The sequence below is a fragment of the Fistularia commersonii genome, chromosome 19 (assembly GCF_037954325.1).
Source record: "Fistularia commersonii isolate RoL2024-O1a breed Wild chromosome 19, RoL_Fcom_v1.0, whole genome shotgun sequence".
NCBI classification, from domain to species: domain Eukaryota; kingdom Metazoa; phylum Chordata; class Actinopteri; order Syngnathiformes; family Fistulariidae; genus Fistularia; species Fistularia commersonii.
The window spans coordinates 5,436,130-5,455,695 of record NC_141302.1 but is presented as its reverse complement, the minus strand read 5'-3'; the positions used below and the strand labels follow the sequence as shown (position 1 = coordinate 5,455,695).

General features: G+C 43.4%; 2 protein-coding genes across 2 annotated transcripts; both read right to left on the bottom strand.

Annotated features, from left to right (window-relative positions):
* Positions 1-950: 950 nt before the first annotated feature.
* Positions 951-10,227, bottom strand: tnfsf12 (TNF superfamily member 12). Its single transcript, XM_086166109.1, has 6 exons — positions 9,624-10,227; positions 7,741-7,822; positions 5,881-5,937; positions 5,713-5,736; positions 5,483-5,610; positions 951-3,901 (listed from the first exon to the last, which is right to left on the bottom strand). Exons 1-6 carry the CDS (start codon positions 9,795-9,797, stop codon positions 3,626-3,628), a joined length of 741 nt encoding a protein of 246 aa, XP_086022235.1. The 5' UTR covers positions 9,798-10,227; the 3' UTR covers positions 951-3,625.
* A 2,135-nt stretch (positions 10,228-12,362) lies between these two features.
* Positions 12,363-17,152, bottom strand: sat2a.1 (spermidine/spermine N1-acetyltransferase family member 2a, tandem duplicate 1). The gene is made up of 6 exons (XM_086165840.1): positions 16,996-17,152; positions 16,805-16,856; positions 16,307-16,390; positions 14,499-14,600; positions 14,352-14,392; positions 12,363-14,275 (listed from the first exon to the last, which is right to left on the bottom strand). Exons 1-6 carry the CDS (start codon positions 17,056-17,058, stop codon positions 14,108-14,110), a joined length of 510 nt encoding a protein of 169 aa, XP_086021966.1. The 5' UTR covers positions 17,059-17,152; the 3' UTR covers positions 12,363-14,107.
* Between the last annotated feature and the right edge of the window lie 2,414 nt (positions 17,153-19,566).

Below are 19,566 nucleotides of genomic sequence, written 5' to 3'. Positions count from 1 at the left end.
ACTATTGACCTATGAAACCAAATTTTTGTTTCATTCGTTTTAATCACAAATTAGTGTGTCACTTAAAGATGAAATGAAATAATGAAGAGCGTGATGTCGGTCTCTGTGCTCTGAAAGTTAAAGTTTATCCCAGGATAAATATGCAGAGTCAAAAGATGACAAAAGGATTGTAGAAAAATACCTTTTTTTACTGTTTCTGATGTACAGCTGCTGTCTTTATTTTTATTTTATTCCTTCCTGTCCAGTTTCCTTGTCTTGAAGTTTACATTATTTTTGTTTGGGCTGGGCAATATATCTCTACACAGAGCAAAATCTGTGATGCAGTATGATTAATTTTTTTTTTTTTTTTTTTTTTAAGCCAAAAGTTGTAGTCTATTGCTTTCCTACCTGTATCCAGATCACTTTTTTTCTGGGTAGACTTCAGTTTATTGTTTACAAAATCATGGAAAAATGGCAGGAATAAAATTGGACACCAAGCGAACAAAACTAAACAGAAAAATTAAAAAAATTCCCCTCAAAAATCAGCAAGAAATTGTATAAAATTTGGAAGAATGCAGTCCCCCCCCCCCTTCATCCTGCCCCAAAAGTTCTCAAAAAGCAAATGAAAACAAACAGATATCTTGAATATCCATATTTTTTTCCATATTGCCCAGTCCCAGGCTACCACAGAGATTAAACCAAAAGTTACAGCCACAGACTGCAAAGCAAACACAGATAATGGCGGAAGCCTGTCAAACGCTCTGTTGAGGTGAGCTGTGTTTGTAAAGCCTTTTAAAGCTATTATGAATAAGAAAACATGTCAACACACGCAGCTTTAGATATACCTGCTCGGAGCAGGTATATCTACAGATTAACTGGTAAGTGATCAGGAGCAGGCTGCTCCTAGTCACTTACTAGTTTTCTGCTCTTCACACCCTTAAGCACTTATTAAATGCTTTTTATAACAAACTTAAACAACCAAAAACCTTTATTTAACATTGATGATTAAGAAATTTAAAAAAAAACAAGACTTTGTATACATCTTCATTTTAAAGAGAACATCTTCACAAGATTTCACAAGATTTTCTCAGGCACTAATCAACTTTGACATTTACAAAAATAGGAATTGGCGCAGGGAAGTGTGTAAGACTGTGAGTGAGTGTGTGTGTGTGTGAGTGTGTGTGGGGCAAGATTGGCACAGGAGGGATAAGACATGTTTTTCCTAAAAGACTTTCAGCTATGTGGTTCAGATTCAGATTCGGGAAGTGAAAATTTAGATGGCTGCTGGCGTGTATGTGGCGGTGTGTGTGTGTGTGTGTGTGTGTGTGTGTGTGTGTGTGTGTGTGTGTGTGTAGGATACCCAGGGGATTTAGTGCATGTGCAATCTAATCAATGCTGACGGGGGGGGAAATATGTGGTCCACAGGGGTGTGAGGGGATGAGGGCGATACAAAAGGGAAGAGGAAAAAACAGTGAGGAAATCGAACAGGATACACTGTCTACACTTTAAAATCTGACATTTTCCATTTGCAACATGAAAGTTTGGCTCCAATTAAAAACACTGGGTTTGCTACTGTAAAGTGCTGAGGGCAAACCAATGTGGTCGGTCCACAAAAACTACTTATAAACAAGAGTGGGAGTGCTGAAACCCACTGCCATAAATACACACTGTTTGTATTTTAGCAGAGTATTACAGAAAACAGCGGCGACGTATGAGAAAATGAAGACTTAACTCTCCAAAGAGATTTTAAAAAGAAAAAAAAAAAAAACCAGCTCAGAGTTATTGTTTAACTCTTTAATTTAAGGTCTCATAGACAATATGGAGCTTAAGTGTTTGTTTCAAAATAAGCCTTAAAGTAAATAAAACAACTGGATGGAGGATGACTCCTGTGACAGTTTTGCTGAGCGGCGCTTTGGTGTCATGTGACTTTGGATAAACATAAACTCCACATTTACAGAGTTTAGAAATAAAATGGAGATTAAAAAAGCGTAGCCGCGATTACACCATCGCCCTTTTCTCCCAGGCTAATGCTAGCATGCCCACAGCGAGGTTACTTTGACAGCATGCTAACTGACTCGTTCTTGCTAACCAACACGGTCAACGTTGAGGATACTTGTTTTTTAGCACCACAAATCGACCGAATAAAAGAGGACGGCTACTTACTTGAACGGTTCAATGTAAGACACTTATGTTTCAGTATTTACCACTTGCCGCGTTGGAATGCCATAGAATTCGTTGTTTCTCAAGGCAAGGAGGACTTGCTAAATTGTTGGCTTCAAGCTAATGCTTGCTATGCTAATCATGTGCTGAAAGAGAATGAACCCAGTGCGACTGTCAATCTCCTGCCAAGTGATAATATGCAAACTTTTCCTCCACTTTTCTTTCGAATTTCTTCTGCTTGACTCAGATTTTAAACATTGTCACTGATCCAAATTTGTCAACTACCTCCAGACACGAAGCTAAACTCTTTCTTTGAATCGGGTCGAATGTGTCTCGCGGTTCCATATATTGATCGTAAAATTAATTCTCCAGGCCACAAATGACAACAGTTTGTGTGTTTTTGATTTTTTTTTTTTCAGTCTGAAACAAATGATAAACAAATGTATCAATGTTATTGTTGATCAATCCTTGCCTTTGCTTAAACAGTGATTTTTTTTTTTCCTAATTTCAAGCACTACAGTACTATTGGTGGGTCGATCATTGATGCAAACAAGTAATATTTTACTCACACGTTTCCCCACATTTGGCAAGAGGGTGACATTAGAATGATGATCCGATTGACGAAGGAATGTTCAGCGATTGATAGCACGCATTATCGGTTTGGATGAAGGTACACGAGGGCCTTTATGACAATTATCTATAAGATGATTTATAAGGTGTCATTCAGGAAATCAAGCACAAAGTAGATAAGAGAAATGTCCGAATCCCCACGCTTTACAATGACTCACCAATGAAAAAATATCCCCATCATCAAATTCGACCTTGGAAAAGTGTAAAATTTCACATCTGTGTCATGTTTAAATTTGATGACTTTCCAGGTTGTGTTTCGACTTCTAGTACGTGGAGGAAAAAAAAAAAAAAAGGTGAAATTTATACACGTTATTTCAAGGAAATCCTCGCTGATACTTCACACACACTCAAATAAACGCTGCAGTATAGAAAATGTCCACGGCGTTTCATACACCTTTCGTGTCCAGATCTGTTGCGCCCTCGTCTGCTTGAGGCGATATAAAAGTGGACGGTGCATGCACAGCTTTTCCGTTCATCGATCGAGTGAAAGCACAATTTTTTTTTATACATGAAACAGCGAAGAAGAAAATCCAAGTATTTTCTTGAATATGAAGCCCTTTATCTACAGAGCAGCTTCCTTCCCATCTGTTCTCTCTGCAGACATTCTTAGAGGCGTTTTGTCCACTTCAGGTCTTGGTGTTAATCCAAAGTCTGTGTTTTGCATTCCAAAACAGGACCACTTTCCAGATAAAGATTCCACAACAACTTCCACAAAATTCTCATGTTTGTTATTCAAATTAACATCTTTGGGAAGAGGCTGCGGTGAAACGCGATGCCACGGCGGCTGCCGTACCATGTGAGGGGAAAGTCTCATCCATACAAAAAAAAAAATGTTTCCCAGCTCCGAGGGAGAGCCTCAGTTAACTTTGAAGATGCTGAAAACGTGGGGTGAGGCGGAGGGATTGCCCACGCTGTGCAGTCTAAAGGATGGACCTGTGATGGCGTGCAGCTCCGTGCCTTTGTCCAGTTGCAGGAGGCCGGACACTTGGCAGGGCTTCAGGAAGTGGAAGGGGTGCGGCCCGGCGGAGGGAGTCGTCCCGTAGCCCTCCATGCACTGCAGCTTCTGAGGCCTCAGGCCGCCGGTCACGACGTCCAGCTTCACGTACTGAGACTCCTGCTCGTTGAACAACACCTGAGAAGCGGAGAGGACGGAGAACGGCGTCTCAAAACCGGGATTCCCGTGTCTTAACGGAAGTCAGCCGGATCGCCCTCATTTCTCAAGACTCCATCATCCGGGTGAAAAGAAACAAGACAGACACTGGTTTTCCAAGGTCCCGCTTTTTTCGTCCCGAGATTCTATCCAGACCTTTGTCAGCTTGACAAGAACAAGGACTGGCTGCCTGAGATTAAAAAACCTGATATCCCTTACTTGAAAAAATAAGCACCGCCTCCGCCCCCTCGAACTGTGTTATTTAGGTTTGCAAAATGAAAAGGTACTAAAAGGACACTACCTTTGCAAATCTGCAATTTCTTAAAACTCACACTGTAATCTGAATAGCTAATTAGAGTTGTTCACTCTCTGCGACAAATGCAAAATCCCACACAGGCAATTTAAGTCTCTTCTCGGTTTACAAAAATTAAGACAAACAAATATATAATATATATATCTATATTCACGATGTATTCATACAATACATATTTATATTATATATATTCACAAATAAATGTATAAATTATAATGCAATTTTGTTTTAAATTTTTGAAGCTGCCAAAAGCAGCAGTAAAATGAATGAAGTGACACACCATCTGTTCGAAGTCAGCAACAGGACAGCGACCTGATCCAAACCCACTGGGTGTGCCTTTTTTTTCTGAATTTAACAAAAACATAAAAAAAAATGCTCTCATACGAGGAAAACAAAATTTAAATGATTTTTTAACGGCGTCACAAGTTAAAAAAACTAGAAAAAACACAAGTATTTGGGTTTTTCTTTCCCTCCCTTTTTTTAAACCCTGCATTTACCTTCTTAAATGAGTCACTATTCTAAAAAAAAATGAATAAATAGTTGTCTTTATTTAGCCGAGGAAAAGAAGCTAACGGCATGAGTCCGACCAAATCTGCAAACACTGGGCGTCCAGAACAACAATGACTTTCTCCACCTGCTAAATCTTGCATATCATAGAAGTGCATGCCGCACTTTAAGCTGACATCATTGCTGTCGGCCACTTGGAGGCAGCAGAAGGAGCTTTCCGTTTTAACAACTTAAAATATGATAACGACAAACCTGTGTTTACAGATGCAGCGTCCAATTACGAGTCCAGAAACAAAGCTGATTACGGCGATAAGGCAAAACAAGGTGAGGGTTAAATCAACGCGAAGCGTTTCGTCGGCGCTGTTTGCCGTTCGTTTGTGGATGACAGAGACGGAAATGTTCAAGCGCTCAGTGAAAAAAAAGGGTGGGAGGGAAAACACCACCAGGACCAGGGATGCTCTTCACTACTCTCGATATCCTTTACCCAAATCGGGAGTGCTTTTGAACCGACGTGTTTACTAATATGGATTTTCAGACCAACCGGTTCACTTTCACGGCCTCTGCGTGCTGTAACGTCTGGCCGCGAGAGCCATATTTTTTTGGCGGTGAGTATATTTGATTCCTTTCAATTAGGCGAGAAAAATTCCACATGCCAGACCGTGAAGGTGGAGGCTGACCGTCTGGAGTCATTTTTACAGTTCTCGGAGTGGAGGAGCTCCATCTTTAAGCCGCGGGGAGCGTACCTGACAGAAAAGGAAGTAGACGCCCGCCTTCTCCACTGTGAAGGTACCTTGCTCCTTGTTGTACCTCACCGCTCTGCTCATGTTCAGCGTCCTCTCTTCCCAGCCTTTTATCACTCCACCTTCCCCCACTGACACACGCAAACACACACACTCAAAGTTATTAATCTCCCAAGACGAAATATCCACAGATTATCCTCCACTCTCCCACCCTAAAAGTTTATGAGTCTTACCTTGCTGAGAGGAGACTTTGGTTACTGGTGGAAAAGAGACATTGACAGAGAAAGGAAAGGGAAAGTCAATTAAGATTTTATGAGTGCAATTGTAGAGGGGTATATGATTGAAACCACTTCAGCAGATGCTACATGAGACAGCTACGAGTGATCTGCCAAGCCACTTACTCTCAAAATGAGACGCCGCTTTCTTTCCATTTCCATTCCTCCCTCGCAACGCCCCCCCTTCAGAAGGGATGAAGAAAGAATATGAGTTTGAGCTGCGGAGAAAATATGTCTGAGATTTCTTTCATTTTTTTTTTGATAAAACAATCATTCCCGTCTGCATTTGTCTAACGACATGGTGTGTTAATTTGCTGCCATTTAGCTTCAACCTGGCTAGTTTTTAACAAGGTTAGCAGATGGGCAAAGGATTTCCTTTCACGTGCCTTAATATATTTCCTCAAACTGTTATTTTCAGTCTGAAGCGTGTGCCTCGTCGCGCCACCCCCCAACACACACACACACACACACACACACTGGTGGGGGCTAATCTCAGTGCCAGCTGGTTGCAGTCATGCAAAAAATAAAGAAGACAGAAAAAAAGTCAAGGGGTGAGATGGAGTGAAAGAGGATGGAGAGCTGCGTGGGGGGAGGAAGGAAAAGACAAGATGGACGGGGGGTTGGGGGGCTGGTGGGGGGGGTGAGCACTTCATACAAACCAAAGCTAATGTGCTAGAATGCTAAGTAAGAGAAATGAAGTGCCGGAAAAGAGAGTCAAAAAGGTCTTTGGCTGCTCTGTGACCCAAAAGACTTGATTAAGAACAGAGTGGAGCAACAGCTACGGCCCCTGCTCAGATACAGACACAATAAATAAAACACAACACTAAAAGGCCAGAGCTGAAGAATGTCTGCTCTTGTTACTCACTAAAGGTTTATTTTAGCCCTGCGATCCGGCCCTCGGGGAGTGATTTCAAATGCAGATACAACTCCAAATCCTCGGTGTATTAACTGTGAAATGCAAACTTTATATGTCAGGACCGAGCCGCCGCCGCCGCCACCATGCAGGGATATTAAGCCCCTGCTTAAAATAACTCACAGGTGGGCGACCCTGTAGATTTGAGATGGGCCGGGTTGAACCTCCAGCCTGTCCAGCTTTTTTTTTTTTTTTTTTCCTTCCCGACAAGCTGTCAGTCATCGTGAGCGAGCGTAGCGGCGCGGCGTCCTGCTGAAATGCTGCACTTACACCGGTCGACTTTCCGTAAACTGGAAAAACGTGCGTTTTTTTTTTTTTCCCCTCTTCTTCCCTCCTCATTGATAGCCATGAATTTCTGAACACCATTTAATGCGTTCTGGAAGCCAAAGTCAGGTATCAATTACCGAAGGGAAAAAAAAAAAAAGTCTATACCTGCAGGATATCAATACGCATTTTTCTGGCGCCGCGTCTAGATCTATAAATGAACCTTTCGGTAATTTATTCATCCGTTTTGACGGAAATCCCTAAAAAAAAAAAAAAAAAAAATCGGGTTCACTCGCGGACAAAAAAAACGAACAATCGAGCAATCTTGTGACAGTGACGCAAAAGAGCGGCTATAAATACCACAATGATAGGTCATCAAATATCACCGCTTTCACAACATATCATAGCTGTGTCAGTCGTGTGCTCAGGGCGGCGGGGGGGAGGGGGGGGGGGGGGTCAATGTCATTGCCCAAAAGCGTGCAACACGGCCCTCGTCGACGCGCCAGCTGGTTTTCTGGGCTCCGAAGCCATTCTGGTCAGACCTGTAATTTCTGAGACTCTCATCCAGCTGCCTACTTTTTCCTGTGTCAACTTTTAGCATCGGGTAATGCCTGTGGCCCACGGGGCCCCGACCAAAGTGGCGTGTGGGCCGAGACCGGCCAGCATTTCGCGTTAAATGTTCTCCACCGAGAAAACAAAACAAAACAAAGCAGATTGCAGCCGGTGGGCAAATTTGTCTCTTTGGTGATTCCGAGCGGCTACGCGTCAGTGTCGCGAGAACGCGGCGGCGGTTTTTCGGTCGGCAGTACCGTCTCGCTTTACTCTCTGCCCCACCAGCAGCTCTCGCTTCTCCAGAATGAGTTGAACAATGGCCTTCCGCTGCGTGTTGACCTGGTGAGAGACAGAAAAAAAAAAAAAAAAACACACGCTATTAACAACTATTTATTGCAGAATTTCTCCTTCGGCCACAATAACACTCGTCTTTTCCGCTGCCATGCTCCCTTCACAACGGGCCCACCGCTTCTTCTGAGGGCGCTTGCAACACCTAATGCATGTTTTTAGTGCTTTGCATTCCTCATGTCCTTGACTCCCTTTCTGGAAAAAAAAAAAAAAAAAAAAGGGATGAATTTTGTCAAGCCAGCAAACTTATAAATCTTTGGGTGGGGGCCCGGTGAGTGACCGAAGGAAGGCTTTATGAAGTAAGAGGAGAAGCAGTGCAGAAGTATGTTTAAATTTACTGCTACTGTAGAAACAGGGCACTGAGTTGCTCTTCTCTCACTGGCACTCATCAGGAGTTGGCGGTCAAATGGACAGAATGGGGCCCCTTGGGAAAGACTCCAGCGTCAACACTCCACGTGTCCAATTTTGGGGTGTTAGCCCGCGCGCGTGTGTGTGTGTGTGTGTGTGTGTGTGTCAACATGAGACACAGCCAACCTGTCCCTTAATCTCAAATCCACCGCGAGTGGATTTTGTAAATACTCTGAACTCGAAAACCAGAAGATTTTCCATCGACCGCTTGTTCGAAGGAAGAAAAGAAAAGATAAAAATATTTTCTTTGTGATGCAAAGCCATGCCGGAGTTCTTAAGCAGTCATAACCAAGTCTGCGTGGTGTGAAAGAAACTGAGCAGGTTGGCCGTTCCCGGACCGAGCGGAAACCTTCGACGCCGCCGTCGGAGAGGCTTTTTAAACGGCGGGATAAAGTGTGATTCAAATACACGCGTGTCTGTTCTCTGCCTCTCTGAGGCCTTTGTTTCAACCAAAGCATTTCAGGATTTTTTTTTTTTTTTTTCTACTTTTGAGCTGAATCTCATGCACGGGACCAACACGTCAGGAGCCAAGGCCGCCACTCCAATTGAGGCCGGCCTATCAGATGCCTCACCTTGCGGGTTTAATCCCGCCCACATGACGCGGGATAGTCAGCAAGCCAGCAGAAATTCAGGCTTTGCAAACAAAACGGATGAATTTGAAGTACTGGATATGATCGGAGGGCTTTTATATTGTGCTCAATTTTTCTCTTTTTTTTTTTTTTTTTTTTTTCCTTTTCTGCTTGCAAGCCTGCAGCCTTGCTCCAGAAGGCTGTCATCCGGGGGCGCGCGGGTGCAAATCCTCGACACACACACACACACACACACTCACACACACACGCACACTCTCACCTGTGCACGGATAGAAAAAAAAAAAGGCCAGAACGATTTGCACTTGCACCGCACATTTCCATCCGGCCCGGTTTCACGCATCGAGCTTCGGCGCGCACGGTTTGAGCGCAAAGTGCTCACATGACAAATAGCTGAGGCTTTCCGGTAAGTTGAGATAAAACCTAAGGGGGGGAAGGAGGGGGCAGAACTGGCACCGGGGCAATTAAACATGGCGGGAGGAGGAGGAGGAGGGGGGGGGGACCACACAAATAACTCTACATCTCGCTTGCTGCACTTATTGGTGAACCATTAAAAATGCCAAGCCGGAGAAATGGTGTGCACAAGAGTGCTCGCAGGGGGGGAGAGAAAGGAAGGAGGGGTGAGACGTGGAGACGTTTCACCTTCACCCCCTTCCTCCACCCCCACCGAAGATTCCCGTAACCTCAGCCACGATTGAAGTTGCATAACGTAACACTTTAAAAAAAAAAAAAAACTCAGGAAATATGCATGCTATTTTAGAGTAAGGGGGGAGGGGGGGTGTTTGGAAACAACAAACCTGCTCTAATCGGTCCTGCAGGATCTTAAAGGACTGGGACAGGTCTCGCGTCTGTCGCCAAGTCCACGCCGTGAACAGCGCGCTGCAGGCGGCCAGAGACAGAGCCACCAGCGCCAGAGAAGCCCAGACGACCCGCAGCTTGCGCACTCGCCTCCTTTGCAGAATCCGATGCATGCTGGCGCACAGCGCGCTGCTACTCTCCGCCGCAGACCGTCCCGAACTTTAAATCCATCCCAGCGGTGCGTCACATCCATCCGAACGCATTGCCGTCCAAACGTGCATTTTTCGGCAGCCTCCAAACTTAACGCCGGTGGGGAGGAGGTTGCGAGGTGTGTGTGTGTGTGGGGGGGGTGGGGGGGTGGGGGGGGAAGCCGTTTAATAATCTGACAGATGCGGGAATTTACTGCAGCGATCCGTCCCCCGCATGCATCAGAGCGGCCATCCTGCGTGTGCGTGCGGGCAAAAGGCGAGGAGACCGCACGGTGCAACTGGCGCGCATCAACTGTTGCATCCTTCTCTTCTCTTCTCTGGCGATTCGTTGACTCAGCTCCCCTTGTCTTCCCTTTAAACCGCTCGCCGGGGGGTCACTCTATTAGACACGCGCACGCGCACGCACGTACACGGCTTGAACTTTCCGTGCGTCCCGGAGGAGATCCGATGCTGCGGCACCATCGTGCATCCACCGTCGAAATAAGGCACCGAGGGGTTGAGCGCAGGAAACCCAAGCGCGGCTTCCGCTGCTTCCCCGGGACACTTTTTTTTTTTTTTTTTTCCCCCACTGTCAACACGCACGGCCGTGAAAATTATGTGCCACCGACGCGTGGAACAGTTCCGGCCGTGGCCGCACGGTGGCTGCAGTGTACAGGTGAAAAACACGCGGGTCCTGCGAGGGATGCTCCCATGCGTGGATCCGACAGGTGGGCGCAGCTGAGAACGCATTATTATTATATTTAAAATTTGAAATAAACAGATCAAATACAGTCTAAATAAAAAAACAAAACAAACAATAATACTCGAGGACACCGTTGAGACGTATTAATATACACAAAATACGGATTTAAAAGAAAAAATAAAAATAAAAAAAAGCAAGCGGGGTCCAATGCTACTTTGACAAAGCAATAAAGATGTCAATAAAAATCTGATAGTTTTTAAAAATTGTCACGTTGACACAATGAATGATGTTGAATTTTTCTTATACATATGTTATTTTTTTCTTTTCCCAAACAAAATAAGGAGAAGAGTCTGGTGATTTTTTTTTTCAATAAATAAAACATATGCCCATATACTGCGTGCCACCACGATGCGTTACGTACATACGTATATAATGTTTTTGTGAGCAGTGAGACACGGTGCACAAAGGCTAACGGTGTGACGTGGTAAAAAATGGAAAACCTTGGGTCAACTTGGAAAAATGAATGCTACCGAAGATAATTATGTTAAATTACTCAGTCTAAAGTGACATTGTATATGCATCAATCACTTGTTGGAGAGAAAGCGTCATGGCGCCTCCTGGAGGTGACCTCCCACTCCTCAGATCACCAAATGGCCATATAACCGATTTTGTTCCCAATAGTGAAGTTATTTGTCCCTTATCCAGAGACACCGGACGAATCCCCATGTTCGATAGATTTTCCACCCCTGATCGATTGTAATCGACATCAGGAAAATGTAACTTTTGGGAGCCAGTTCTTTTCCCGCAGCAAATTCTAAGTGGAACTTATATCCCACGTGTCAGGTATTTGGATACAAAAAGTGACTTTGGGTGCTTCACACGGATCAGATATTTAACTTTAAATGTGCATGCGGTGACTTGCTTGTTTTGAACCGACTCAAAAGTATTTGCTGCTGTAAGCATGAAACTCGATCCAAAAGTCTTGAGGGTGAAGTATAGAATCCAACATTCCAGACGCGAATGACCACCTTTTATTTTAAAACCGTTTCAGAGACCGAAATGATGCTGAATCATGAAATAATAGCGCACGAAAACGCAGACCTCCGCTGGAATCGAAAACAGATGACTGCGAATGACATTTGAGGACACATGGACCTCACAATCGCAGCCGCACACTGGAAATATCTTTTGGACATGTATGTGCCGTTTACACAAAACCAGAAGTCTGAACTTGAAAACAGGACCCACACGTCGACGTCAGTAGAACAGTTATCCGCACAATGAGGCCGGGATGGTTCTCCGGGCGAACTTCTCCTCGCTTGTGTGAATTATTGCGAAGAATCCCGGGGGAAAAACAGGAATCGGGGTTGAATTTGATTTTGAAACAGCTGGACGGATCCACGCTGTAATTTATGGGTCTGGGACGCCGATCGGAAACTGCAGATAAGGCTCGGTATAAATATCACTCGAAGGTGTTTTTGGACACCGGGTTGACTTTTATTACAGTCCAAGTGCATTTCGGTGTCACGTGATCTCCGAACTTCCGGGCAGACGTCACGTGATCGGGCCTTGTGACACCATGTCCCCGGAGATTAAAATGATCAGACTCACCAAAACAAATCAGAGAGCGCTAATCCTAACAACAGTGTTCCTCAGCCGTCCCTCCTTGATTAGAGAGCGAGACAACAAACTAAATTTAACTTACAATACAGATTGTTTTCATTAAACCGCTGGAAAAGACACAATATAACCCTCTTTCAGGGGGGGAAAAAAAGCCAGAGTGGATATAAAACAGAAGTGCAGACCAGAATCATGCCGAGCAGGACAGGTTCAAAGACACAACCTGATCTGGTTCCAACATTTGCTTTTATTTCTCAAATTCCGCCAGATGGATTGTTTTTGTCTGATTCATCCAGCCGCACAAGATGCTGTTTGTCCACATGGCCAGTTTTTTTTTTTTTTTTTTTTTTTTGTGGAGTCCAACGGATTCCTTCAGTGCAACATTTTATTAGACTTGTTTGTGGCGTTAAAAGAAGGCAAACAGTGCAAAACATTGTGCTTCAGAGGAACTTTTTCATCAGGAAGACAAGGGAGGAGGTGACCGATACTTTGGTTACAGTAGTTTGTCATTTAAAGGGAAAAGATACTCAAACTCACACACACGCGGACACACACACACACACACACACACACAAGGAGAAATGACGAGGGTCCACCAATACTGCATCTTACAGTTTTTTTTTGTTACACAGCAGTTTGCGTATCTGAAAAAGATACGCCTGCAAAATAGATCACTGTGGAAAACAACACACAACTACGACTTGAGTGTTTCGATTATCTACTACATAACTCTACTGCACAACTTCCCCCATTTCGATACCTCAAACATTTGACTTTTAAATCAACCGACCGTATGACGATTGTATCTTAGCAACCGCGGCTAGCACGACCTTCACCGACAACACCAGTGCAACATTCGTATGGCGGGCTTTCCACACTTTACTTACTTGTAGCATTAGCCACGGGAGTCCATGCGCAGAACAAACATGTTTACATCCAACTTTAGCCTAGCATCAGTCCAAATAATACTGGAGTCTGAGGTTTTCAGTGTCGGCATTCTAAAAAATCATTAAAGTTGCCGCCGTGCATGTTTTAAATATTGGATTTGTCTTGTACAGGCTTCAATAAACCAAAGCTATGTGGCGTAAGCTGTATTTTTGACTTTCCTTATGATTCTGGGCCCCCCAGGTAAATCACAGTTGCATTAGGACCAGTCTTCACACACCAGTATCTGGGGGTAAAATGTCCATTTTTCCATTTTATCCCATTGCGCCAAATGACATATACATTTACAAATTATTACTAGTCTTTAGTTGTAGCTTTAAATGTACAGTAGGTGCATCTCATGCTATGCTAATGTTTCCTCAGTGTCACCAAAGGTGTTTGTATGCGCACAAATGGTAAACCTAACCTACTAAGAGCTTATTTGCTAACAGATGAAAAAAACAACAAAATGCCCTTTTGATCACCGGATCACTTGCATCCCATCGACTCCAAAATGCTAATTGCAATGAATGAGTCTTTCGATTCCTATTTCGAACAAGTTCCCAGCTGTTCTTTGTGCCGACAAAGTTGACTTGTTCTGTATTATCTGCAAAGTGCGTGATTACAAACTGCTATTGTTCAAGCCAATTTAAAATGACTAGAATTAAATCAAATGAATCCTACTGTCATTTTAAGAAGTTGCCTGCGGCCAAAATGTTATGGTTTGTTCATGGACACTTATTTCTCAGTCTATTTTTATCTACAGTCAGTGGGACACACATATCAACACACACACTTGCATACACACACACTAAATGTTTAAAACCTGTACACACTGTACATCCTCTTTGCTCTGTCACGTTTAACATATATGATTTATAGCAACTGTAAGTATGGTAGGGATTTAGCAAACGGTCTTTAAGTTTATTTCTTCATCTTTTTTCTGAAACTTCTGCATTTGATTGTCGAGCTCTGGAACTGGGGCCTGTCAGCCTTGCATTGCGAATGTTGACCTTTCGAGGCGCAAAGGTCATAAGGTAATATCGGGTCATGGCTGGGCCAGGTGCTCCAGCGCCTCTCCGGCGCAGGACATGTAGTGGTATCCCAAGTCTGTGGTGACGTCAGTGCAGCCCTGGTTGTGGTAAAAGTCCAGAGACGATTTGTTCCAGTCCAGGCAGGTGAAGTTGAGCTGAGTGCAGCCTGCAGCCAGGCCCAGCTGAAGAGACAGTACGCAGACTTTAATTTCACCCTCACGCACAGACGATAAGGTTTCGCGTTGACGTTTCTTTTACCTGTGCTACTTTGCTCATGAGTGCTTTACCGATGCCCTTTGCTGAAAACGGATAATGCGTTATTTGTGAGGGGACACATTCACAGTATGTTTCCTTCCTACTGCGATCATCTAAATGACAAAAGCCGTGACAAGTAGAACGCTGTACCTCTAAACTCGGGCATCACGTACAGGTCCTCCATGTAAACAGCCCGGCCCTTCCATGAGTTGTAGGAGTAGAAGTAAAGTGCGTAGCCTATCTTCGTATGTCCTGAGATTGGAAGAGGCCGATGATCAGATTTTAATTTTTTCCGCATGTGATTTAAGTTCTCAAAAAAGGAAAAAAAAATCCACCGATCTGTTTCCTACATTATAAAACATTATTATATTTTTTTCTGATGTGAGTTTGGGATCCTGAAAATAATATGGTACAAAAAAAATCAACACAACCCCCCCCCCCCCCCCCCCCAAAGCCAAGCCTCAATTTGCTAATAATCAAAGAAAAATCTTCTAAAACTCACATAAATCATTTGCTAAATTTATAGATAACTGAATATTTCCATATTTCCATGTTTCTGTGTAATTTTTACAATATCTAGCTACAAGAAAGATTTAAAAAGAGGTACATGTAAAATTTGGCAACACCTATTCATCTACCCACAGTAGTTGCACACTTCAACCACTTCTTGAAATATTGGTGCTGTAGCGTCTGGTGTGCATTTTTTCAGGGAGGTTGAGAAATGCAACCCCTCCTCATTTTGTTCTTAAAAATCATACTAAATAAACTTTGAGGTGATTAGCTACTTGCCAAAGCCTGGCTGACCTGTTGGAATGTATCTCAACGCATCCTGGCCTATCAATTTGAGGACAAACTGGCGCTAGAAGTCATCTTGTGTTTACACAGGCATTGTGATATTAAAAATGACTGATGGCAAACTCTGCCGCGACTAGTTTCTTCTCCTGCTCGTGCCTGCATGACCACAAGTTATCATCTTTCAGACCTGCCACATGGCTCCTCTATATTCTGCTGATGCAAGCAGTCATGGGATACGTAGGCTTAGTAAGTGAAACACACAGACAAGTTGTATCAGGGGCCCGTAGACAATGACTTTATGGAAAGTGTGTCATGGAAGAAAAGCTGGGCTGCAGAGCGAGCGTTAATGGTCACATTACTGTAAGCTTATGTAAGTGGCCACATCTGCACGCTGCATTGGCATTAAGTAACATAATCCATACAAAGTAAGCACGACAACCGGTTAGTGCTGCTATGAAGACGCTAAGTGTCACCCCAGTGCACGTTTCAAGTCCTTTATGACATGCCTACACAGCTCAAAAGACACGAGAAGCGTCTCGGGTTTCAAAAACCAACCTGAAAATTACTGTTATATGACATTTCCAGTCGACCGAACGGTGCCGCGGACCTCCAGCCAGTCAGTGTAAAGAAATACGTGGCCTGACAACCAATTAGAGTAATAGAAGTGACATAGCGAAAACACATCAGCAAAGACATTTCTTCTTAGTACAGGCTTTAAGATTGGTTTTGTCCATCTTCTAAAGTATAAAAACAAACATCCAGGTCGTCTAACCACGCAAACCATGGAAAAGGAAATGACCAACGCAGCATCAGGCATTTCCACCCTGCAGGCCGGTCCTCATATCAGACATGGTATATATAAGCCAGCACAATTAGAGGCTTTTTATAAGCACTTAAATATAATGGGAAATAAATTATTGATTCACTGATATGGGATACTTTAAAGCTGAGCAGACATTGTATTTTTCCTGATTTGTAACACTGTTATATCACTGTCTTACCATATCAGACAGCCCTTCTTTCATCTCTGCAAACTATATGAAATAGTTTTAACATTATTTAAGTGTTATCGTGATCACACCAGCCTTGCTGATGATTTACACATTCGCGTTAATAACATTTTGATTATTTTAAGAAAGAAAAAATAAATAATTCCTCCTCACCTTCTTTGGATCTGTGCTGTTCTGGGACCTCAGCAATGATGCTGTGGAAGAACGGGTTCTTGGAGAAGCCGTCCTGCTCCAAGTCTGCACAGTAAATAAAATATTGAATAATAAGCGCTTGTAACTGTCACTTTGTAAATTATTGACACAATATACCATATAAATAGTGCCGGTGCATTTATTATATCTGCGGCTGCTGCTCTCTGCACTTCTGGTTAGATGATAAAGTGCATTTCAATGCCCTGTACTTGTACATGTGCAGGTTGAATCTAATCTAATCTAAAGGGTGTTTTGCAAAGAAGCAGCATGTTCGTGTGTGTGTGTGTGTGTGTGTGTGTGTGTGTGTGTGTAAGGGGGAGTGACAGTTGCGCTAGTCTCGTGTAGGGCATCCCTTTGCCAAAGGTCAACATTTCAATGACAAGTCCATCTTGGGTTAATTCAATCGGGTTATTTTGCAGATGAATCCAGAGGCAGATCCCCCGTGGAACCATACGTTACCCCGCTGCGTGATTTTCACGCGGTCCGCGACTTTCTCGTATTCAGCCAATTCCTAGAAAACACGCACACGCAAGACATTCAGCCAATCAGATTATGTTGGAAGACGGTCAAGGAGGAAGGTGGCGTCCCGCAGATGCGGTCATCCGCAGGCTCCTTCGATACACGCCCCCGCGTCACGCGTGTCCGCTTACCACGATCATCCGCGCCATGTCCTTGCAGTCTTCCACGTTGGCCGCGCGGATCGAGAAGTCCATCCTAAACCCGGATTCTGGACGCGACGCTCACAGTGCCGTGGTCTCCTGGACGAATCCGGAAGTAAAATTTCCGAAGATCTCGGAAGATCTCGGGTCTCTCGCGAGATCTTCCGTGAGCGCCCTCCTGTAGGTGGAGGTGACCGATGGGATGCCCCCTCCCATTACTATCACCCTCCGTGGACTCCTGCACAGAGAGCTTTAGAAGTTGATAATGATTGCTTTATTACACGTGAAAAAGTTACTGTTTCAATTTATAGGCTGGGAAAATCCATTATTTATCTCCCAGGACACGATAACCACAGAGGGGGTATTGGCATGTGGATTTTGCATGTTCTCACCTGTGTCGGATTCCTCCGGGTTCTCCCGTTTCCTCCCGCAGTCCCAAAACAAGGTTGATTGGAAAAATTGCTCAGATGTGTAAATGACAGAGAATTGTCCCTCGCCTCTCGCCCAATGGCAGCTGGGATAGGCTCCGGCATCCCCCGCGACCCTCGCTAGGATAGGTGGCCGATAATGAATAAATGAAAATAAATAAAATTTCAGCTGCAATCCAACTGAAACATTTTGCTGTTTTGAAATATTCCCCTTCATCAGGGCAAGATATCATTGGAAAATTTCTCTTGTTGTGGTTGTTTACAGCTGGTTTTTAAATGTGGCTTTACCTACTCATGTAACCATTGCTTTCAAATCAATAGCTGATGCGTAACCATTATTACTGTAATTAATGGCATACATAATGATGGACATTTTCAGACAGCCAGAAGTTGCCACAGAGACTCCACACTGCCTCCTGGAGCTCAGAATCTCAAACTGTCAGAAAAGAGGATGGGGGTCAAGGGCCCAGATCTTCACCTCCTCACCTTGCCCCTCATCACTTGAGCCAAGGGGCTTTTGCAGTTCATGTAATCCACCTAAAAAATACATTTCAATACATTTTCAGCAGAGCCTGAAAATCTGTTCCACTCTCAAGAATTACATTTTTTTTTTCCATTTTCAATGTGATAGTGAATCCTTGAAGTAGGATTGCATTAACTTCCAGACATAAAACCCACTTCTGGTGAAAAGCCTTTATTAATGACTCTCTGACTGTCAATGCGTCTGTGCGGGTGTGACCAGGTGGGTGGATAGTTGTTTTATCAGAACAGGATATGACCTCTTTTTTTCCCCCAAGTATCATTTAAAGTAAAACTTCACTAAAGTACACAAAAGGGGTCAGGAGAGTGCAGGTCAAATTTAGTTCAACGTGACGCAGATTGTGGATAAGTCATCATGATGTGAGGTGAAGCTCCAGATATAGGGATGAGCTCATACATTTACAGTTTCACAGCAAATTCAGAGGAACTGAGAATACCTCGCTTTGGGAAGGAATTCACTCGATGTGTGAGTTGTCAAGTGAATAATTCTTTCATTCGTTTTCATCCGGAGACCTTTGAAAATCTGATACGCAGCGCTGATATTTTCTATCGGTCCTGTTGTGGGAAATTATCCATTCCAAATGTTCATTTTTCTTATTTTGTTGGGATGAAATAATAACCTCAAAGGCACATCAGAGGGGTGATTGTCAAACAAATCCAACAAAAACTAACGGCCAGTGTATTTTCAAAATGAATTTTCACACGCAGATGTGGCCAAATGTGTATTTTACTGAGAAAAAATAGGATTTTTGTGATGGAAAATAACAGGGCATTGGAGGGAAGGATGTGTGAGACAACAGAAAAAAATGCACATTTTCTTTCCTCATTTCCTCATTTCTGCGAGTGATGTCAACAAAACAATTGTTTTTAAAAGTCAGCCGAAGCAGATATGTAACATCTGTCAAAATATGTGATATAACCTAATGGTATTACCTCATCTAGCATTATCTATTCGAGTGATTTTGCCCTAAAGCCTCCAGATGCAGGTTCGGGATGAATTTTTTTTTTTTCTGCAAAAAAGGGTGGCTTTAGGAAACTTAATTCTTGAAAAGCTGCCAAAAATGACCTATGAAACACATGGCAGCACATGTAAGAACAGCCTGAGGGCTAAAGGAAAATTCTCAAGAAGACATGGTTGAATTTTGATATCACGTCAGTCTTGAGATAAAGCTCGAGATGGACAGGGATCATTTCAAGGCCAAAGCGCTTGCAGTAACCAAAGAGTGGATTACAAAAGGACATACACTTAATTCATAATATTAAGGTATATTTATAAAAAAAAAAAAAAAAAAAAAAAAATCATTGTTTTTCTTCCTCAAATTTCAAGTTGACTTCGTGCCTCACAGTAAGAGGGTTTCTGGTTCGATTCCTACAGAGTGCCTTTCTGTATGTTTACATGTTCTCTCCCTTTCTGCATGGGTTTCCTTTTAGCTCTCCAATTCCTCGCTCAGTCCAAAAACACACCAGAGGTGAGAGACTGAATGATTGTACGTGTCTATATGTGGTCCTGTGATCGAATAGGTCCACAGCTGGGAGAAGCTCAAGCATCCCTGTGACCCTGAGTGCAATATAAGCAGTTTAGACAATGAATGAA